Genomic DNA, 7,751 nt, shown 5'->3' on the forward strand with positions numbered 1-7,751 from the left:
TCAGTAACTTCCCAGGGGTCTGTGGGATAAGGGGGTACAGTGTACAAACAGTCTCCAATAACATGTAATATGTGCACCCACATATTTAACCTCAAGCTGGAATTCTTTGTAGCCATTTTCTCTCGTTGCCTCTGCCCACCTGCCACTGACCCCCACTATGAGGAGGAATTGATCATAAGGCAGAAAATGCCAATGGAGCTTCAGCATTCATCGCTAGTTTTTTTTTTGTCCCGAGGTATCACCGGGTGGGTTCGAACCACTGACCTTTCCTCTGGCAGCTAAGTGCTTAACCACTGCACCACCAGGCTGCCTGCAAGCTTCAGCATTCAAATAGCCAGGAACTGAACCAAGCCAAAAAATCAACCTCAAAACCTTATCTCTGAAAGTAGAAAAACTAATCCTTCAGAGTAAAGAAAAATTGCCTTTCCAAAATTATATTAATTAGGGCATAACCACTACACCCAACACATAACCGTTATGCAAGGTCAGCAGTTCAAAACCACCAGCTGCTCGTTGGGAGAAAGATGAGACATTCTACTTCAAGAAAGAGATACCGTCTCAGAAACCCACCGGGACAGTTTTATTCTGTCCTTTGGGTCGCTCTCAGTCAGAACTGACTGGATGGCAGTGAGTTTGTTATTTTGGTTGGAGAACTAGATAGGATCTGTCTACCCTACAGCAAGACATATTTCATAATCTTTTGATGCATCGATGAAACCATTTAAATTAAGCTACTTATGTCTTATCTTCATAACCATGGCATCCTTACTACAGCTCGAAGAGCTTTTTACTTTATTCATCTGAAGTTCACATTTTTTAATTTTGTTTTGCGTTTGAGAAGGAGACAAACCAACACTGCTTACTAAAACAGGTTCTCTCATAGTTTGCTACTCAATAGTGTGAGTTCTACACCAGCAGTAAAATTTTAATATGCGTGTAAAATATAAAGAGTTCCTGGGAAACTGTAGATTGTCAATTAGCCGAAAATTCTGCATTTCTAACAAGCTTTCTGCCCATGCTGCCAGTCTATCCTAGGAACTTATTCCTCAAAGCATCAGCCACATTTGGGAGCTTGTGGGAAATAAAGAATCTCAGTTCCTGCCCAGACCTACTGAATCCGCAGCTGCATTGTAATGTGATCCCCGGTGATTTGTTCCCACTTGGAAGTTTGAGAAGCACTACTCTAGAACCTCTATGAATCAAACCACGTTCCCAAGACTGACTGCACACCCTGTACATGCACAAAGTAGCTGCTTCCGGGTCCAAAAGTCCTGATCTATGAGGGATCTTGCTGCAGAAGAAAGGGGACCTGGTGGCACTATGAACTAGGCTGCTAACCTACAGGGCTGCAGCTTAAGGCCGTTAGCATCTGCAAGAGAATAAGGCTTCCTTCTCCCCAAGATTCACAGTCTCTGAAGCTGATAGGTCTTTATGAGTTGGAACCAGTTCCTAGGTGGTTTGGCTGCTGTGGATTCTGGGAGTGCTCTGCCCTGTCTACTGAGTTCCCTCTGCCATTTTTATTGGCTGACTTCCATTTGGCTGTTGGAAACCATTTTTTTTTCTGCTAGCAAGGACAGCCAAGAGAACCTAGGGATCTCTATTTCCCACCCCCACCCGGAGAACTAACAGGAGCAGAGGTCTCCAACTCTTTTATCTATGATCAGAGCACTCAACTTTGGGGTGTGGCCTACTTACATAGGGTGGGATTCAACCAGATTACTCCATTCAGGGTGTAGGTATCTCACTCTTGCCTCCTCCATCCTTTCATTGCGGCTCCATCCCCAACATTGTCACGGACAATGTCATTTACTAACCCCTTCCTTGTGTATCTTTGTCTTTATGTGCCGAACTAAGACACATACCACCCTCATAGTTCCCTGTAATATGTTATTAGCATGATATTAGCAGCCAAGCACGAATTGGGTTATTCTGCAGTTTAGTTTGCCGATTCTTTAGCTCTTGAGTAACAATAGATTCTAGGAATTCCACACCTGGAAATTCAAATGTTGACATTCTGTGTTTGGAGAGACATATATATAAACTTTTTCAAAGAGCTAACATTAACTGAAGGCGCCCTGGTGCTATAGGGGGCTGCACTCTGAGCTGCTAACCACAAGGTCAGCAGTTTGAATCCGCCAGCAGCGCTATGGGAGAAAGGGAAGACTGTCTACTTCCTTAAAGATTTAAGGTCTCAGAAATCGATGAGGGAAGTTCTACTCTGCCCTATAGGGTGGCTCTGGCTTGGAAATGAATCCCTGGGAGTGAGTTTTGAGACAGGAGCAATTGTGAGGATAGCGAAGGAGTGGAAGTGTTTTGTTCTGTCCTGCATAGAGTTGCTGTGGGCTGGAACCGACTGGTTGGCACCTAACAACAGCAAACTAAACAAAAAGACTCCAAGCACGCAAAACAGTTGCAGAAACATTAAATACAACTAAACTAGGTGTACAAGCTAGTTTAACTTGAGGGGCTTGATTTCATTTAAAAGAGAGCCAAGTCAGTGACGATAATATCAGATGGCTATTTGTTATTGTTATTGTTGGGTGCCGTCAAGTAGGCTCCACCTCATAGTGGCCCGAAGTATTACAGAACAAAACTGCTCAGTCCTGTGCCATCTCCACAGTTGTTCTTATGTGTGAGCCCATTGTTGTACCTACTGTGTCAGTCCACCTTGGCAAAGGTCTTCCTCTTTTTGCTGCCCCTCTACATTACGAAGCATGCTGCCCTTCTCCAGAGACTGCAGACAGTATGTCCACAGTGCGAAAGACTAAGTCCTGCCATCCTTGCTTCTAAGGAGCATTCCTGTTGTACCTTTGACAAGACAGATTTGTTTGTTCTTCTTGCAGTCCAGGGTACATTCAGTATTCTTTGCCAGCACCAAAATTCAAAGGCACCAATTTTTCTTGGTTTTCCCTATTCAGTGTCCAACTTTTATATGCATATAAGGTGATTGAAAGTCAGGCATACCTTAATCCTCAAAATTGCATCTTTGATTTTTCAATACTTTAAAGAGGTCTTGTGCAGCAGATTCTCCTAGTTCATCATTTGATCGCTTGACTGCTGCTTCCATGAGCATTGATTGTGGATCCAAGCAAGACAAAATCCTTGTCAACTTCAATTTTTTTGCTATTTATAATAATGTTGCTGTTTATCATAATTAGTCCAGTTGTGAGGCTATTTGTTTTCTTTACATTGAGCTGTAATCCAACTGAAGGCTGCAATCCTTGATCTTCATCAGCCAGTGCTTGAGGGATATTGTTAAACTCTCGAATTTTTCTTCTCTCAAAATCTATGACACTGTAAACAGAAGGATTTTATGCTCTAGGGAGATGATCAATGATATTATCTACCATAAAGTGCCAAAGATGTCTATAAGGTGAACCAGAGGCAGATAGAAAACATATGTTCAGGGATGGACTTGGGGCTCACACTTAACTCCAGCTCCACTCTAAGAACAATTGGTAATGACAGCCCTCCTCGATACTCACCCTCAGGAAGGAAACATGGAAGATTTGGTTCTACACAAAGTGTAGTGAAGAAATTAGATGGTGCCCAGCTAACAGAAAGAATAGCGTCTAGGGTCTTATCGGTTTGTTTTCAAAGTCATCTAAGTGATATGTTGACTAAGCTCACAAGGAGGAAGCACACCAACATCTGTGATCCAAGGATTGTAAATGATATCATCCAAATTCAAAAGAGAAAATGGTATCAGGGCTTATATTGTGAGATTCTGGTTTGCAGAAGACTATGGATAAGAGTGGAAGCCCAAAATATATTCACAGGATCTACATATGGCATAAGCCTGGAATGATTCCCCACTAAGTGAGGGATGGAAATAACCTGGTTATCAGACAGAGAGCATTAGAGAGATGATTACAGTACATTAGAATGATAACGCTGACTGAAATGGTTAAAACCTTGAAATTTGATCCCTCTTTCAATACATTTTGAGATTGATCTGTTTTTTTAATGTTTTCTGTTTTGTTTTTCAAATTGGGGCTTACCTCTGTTGTATGTTGGTATTGTTGGTAGTGTTCTTGACTCACTGTTATGTATCTTTCTATGTGTTTTGATATATGAAACCCGGTTGGGTGGGGGTATGGCAAGTGAGGGCTGGGTAATAGGAGCTGATGTCAACAAGTACAACAAGGAAGAGATGTTTTGAAAATGATTGCACAACACTGCTTGTGATATTACTGAACTATTGAATGGCATGATGTCTGCAATAGGTTCTAATATGATGATTTGGGGGGAAGTAATAGGGGGAGCCAGAAAGCTTATTTTGTCTTAAAAGTCATCATCTATAATTGGGTTCCTATTTACATCTCCCATTTTTTTCTGAAAGCCAAGTGAGACCACTGGCGATAGGGGTGAGGTAGGGATTATAGTGAGAGCAATGAAATATTGACAAGGCCATGGGGAAGAAGAACACTGGACTGTGTGATACTGTGACTGCAATTGTCAGAGAACTTCTAGAATTTTTAATAAACATTTTTAAAACGTCCAGTGATTTTCCTCTCATCATAAATTAAAGTAGGGATTAATCAGGTTATCAGACAAATAGTTGAATAAATTATTGGAGAGGTGACTACAGTAGATTAAAATGATAAATCTTACTTTAGTTTTCCCATCTTGTCACTTGATCTCCCTTCTGCTCCACTTTGGGCTTGATCTGGTTTATCTCTGTTGGGTTTTGTCACTGTGGGTACCCTCTAGAATCTCTGATGTGCGCTTTTCTATGTTTTTCGGTATGTGAACCCAGGATAGGTGAATATCTATAGACACAACTAGAATAAGGGTTCCTGGGGGAGGTGGGGGGATAAGGGGGAGTTTAAGAAGTAAGAAAATGCCTTAAAACTGATTTTGGTAACAATTGAACAATACTGCTTGATGCAATTAAACTGTGGAATAGGCTAATGTCTGGTTTAGCTCCTAATAAAATGGTTTTGGGGGAAAAATCTGTTTTCGTTTCTATAAATTGCATTTTCAGTTCTGATGAAAATATATTTCAAAGATATTTTCTCTCATTCTTTATCTGTTTATAATGTTAAAAAAAAAAAGTAAAATAGGTTCAGTTGTTGAAAGGCAGCTCTTCAGTTTCCTATCAATGCTCCAAACTTTAAAACATGGAAAGGCTTTCTTTATATGTAAAGAACATTTCCTTGAAGAGAAGAGAAGTCACTTGGGATATTAATATAATTATGTAATTTTTACCAACAATGACGAGGCTGTTGGTCAGCATACAGACTGAACAATGTGTGTTCCTGGAAGCCAAGCTAAACGCATGCATCTAATGAGTGTGCAGGATGTAAACTAATGTAGTCACGCTTTACATTTTCAGGAATGGACGAATGAGGTGTTCAGTTTGGCCACAAACCTGCTGGCCCAAAACATGTCCAGAGATGCATTTCTGGAAAAGGCGTAAGTAGCTCTCATTTTATTGCGAAGGAGGTGGTTTCTTCTGAATCCGTTTCCGTTTTCCTTTGTGACTGTGTGTATGCTGCACGGACTTCACATGGATAAACACGTATTGTCCTTGGGGATTTCTTTGTTAGAGTGCAGCTCCCTTCCCTCTTCCATGGGAGAATATTTCCAAGAAAAGTTTCTTTTTCTCTCCGAGCTGTACATCGTGTGCATGCACATCTGGGCTGCGTGCCCCTGACTGTCAATGCCTTTGACACACGATACGGAGACTCATCCAAACACAGGCAGCTGTGCTTGGAACCAACCAGTATTAATTTTGGAGAATTCTCTGCATCGACATATGTTTTTGTTGTTTTAATACAAGTCTGAGGAAGTGAATGAACAGCATACATCACTTATTTCTCTAGAGGTTTAGGCCTGTGATAGATGACAAGGAAATTTCCTGGCCTCTCGGACCGAAAGGTTGGAGTAGACAATCCTAGCAGATGTTAGAGAAAGAATGTGGATGAAAGGTTAGACCGAAAAGGAGAAACATTGTGCACATTGTAACCAATGTCATACAACAATTTGTATTAAGATTGTTAAACTATAGTAGTTAACAGTGCTAGAAACCAAATTTGCTGTGCAAAATTCCACGTAAAGCACAGTAAAATGTTTTTGGTATTAAACCCATTGTGTTAAAAAAAAAAAAGAAAAACCCTTTGGATCACGATAGTTTGTTTCCCAATCAATCCAGGGGTTGGCACAGCCTGGGCAGTCTTTCTTTCCATTGTCCATGGGTCACTCAGTAATTTAGGAACAAACTAGACACACGCTAATAGCAACAAGTGATAACAAAGTATTTACATTTGTAAATTAAGGGACAACCTTACCAGAAGATAGGATGTAGTAGTCAAAGCTTTTATCCATGCAACAAGTTAGCTTGGCTTTGCTTTCTAAAGGAGAAGCAACACATGATTACGAAATTACTGTGGGATTATACCAGCGTTCCTAAACACGATTTGACCAAGGAAAATGATGTATGCCAGATGAGCAGCAAAGGACGTCTGGTTGTGTTTTCATTTAGGAAGCCATGGATGTTCAGAAGGGTGGGAAGCCTTTAAATCAAAACCGCAAGCAGAAACATCATTAGGTGATCTTCTCTGTTGCCAGATCATTTCTTCCGTCCTCTTACGTAAGACAAACCTATGACACGAGATCGACCTCTGCAGCTCACCTTGTTGTTGTTTTTTCACTCTTCTAGAAATGTCACCGAGTACCACACAGAGTATCATTTGAAAGCTTCATCGTATGGTCATATTGTCTCCTCAATTAATTTGTGATCTTGAGTACACTTCATGTACACCTTCCTCTTCTCTCCCTGCCTTTTTTCCTTTAACTCTTTGACCCCCACTATCCATCAGGCAATATTTCTGGAATGTCTGTTGTGCCAGGTGATGTTGATGGACAAAGGCATAATGATAAACAAGATGTTCTGAAATACAAGACTTTATAACTCGTATAGTATAAACGTGGCTAAATTACATATTTATCACAAAAATACAATCCAGATATGAGTAACTCCCTCTGAATAGTTGTTATAGGCCTTCTAGAATATGTCTTTTGAGGAACATACTGTCAGCAGTGGCATTGTACATATAGCTAGCTGTGGGGCTCTTGGGTCATAAGGTATACACTCAAGGGGCAGTCTCAATTTACATTTTCATCAGCAGGGGGGCCGGGGCAAGGTGGGGCAAGGTGTCTCGGATGCTGGGAAAGTGGCCACGCTCTGTGTCTTGAGCTGGGTACTGTTGACAGAGGCATGGACTGTTCATGAAATATCATCCAACTCTAAGGTGACCAGACGTCCCACTTTGGGCGGGACTGTCCTGATTTTTGGCATTTTAAAAAGTTCTGATTTTTGGAAAGAATGCATGACAAGCTAGGGAACAGTCTATTTGGTCCATATAGACAAAATTTTTAATCAAGAGCCCCCCCTCCCCGGTCAATGGTGCCCTGCTTTAAATCTGGTCACCTTATCCAACTCTCCATTTACACTGGTCCTTTTTAATCGGTTGTATTCTTCAGCAAAAAGCTCTTGTAAAAAAGTAAACATTTATTTTTCTGCTTCTCCAACAGCTATACTAAACTTAAGCTGCAAGTTACTCCAGAAGGGCGCATTCCTCTCAAAAAGTAAGCTGCGTGATCATGTCTCATTATTCATTTCTGTTTCACAAAGGCTTGAATCTGTGCCAGGATTCTGTCTCATTTCTTCTACTGCTTAACCATGGAAAGGCAGAGTGACCCCTAGTTCCCTACATACCATGACTTCCTACTCTGGCCCTGGGTTC

At 41.1% G+C, this 7,751-nt stretch overlaps 1 protein-coding gene across 1 annotated transcript in view; it reads left to right on the forward strand.

Moving 5' to 3' along the window:
- PLCB1 (phospholipase C beta 1) overlaps positions 1-7,751 on the forward strand; it is an 842,442-nt gene that overhangs the window by 537,599 nt on the left and 297,092 nt on the right. The window contains exons 5-6 of the mRNA XM_030887038.2: positions 5,339-5,418; positions 7,540-7,593. Of these exons, the coding sequence (XP_030742898.1) occupies positions 5,339-5,418; positions 7,540-7,593 (134 nt within the window). The remainder of the gene's footprint in view (positions 1-5,338; positions 5,419-7,539; positions 7,594-7,751) is intronic.

Source organism: Echinops telfairi, unplaced genomic scaffold (assembly GCF_000313985.2).
Source record: "Echinops telfairi isolate 266 unplaced genomic scaffold, ASM31398v2 ScPeMD7_5592;HRSCAF=6446, whole genome shotgun sequence".
Lineage (NCBI taxonomy): Eukaryota > Metazoa > Chordata > Mammalia > Afrosoricida > Tenrecidae > Echinops > Echinops telfairi.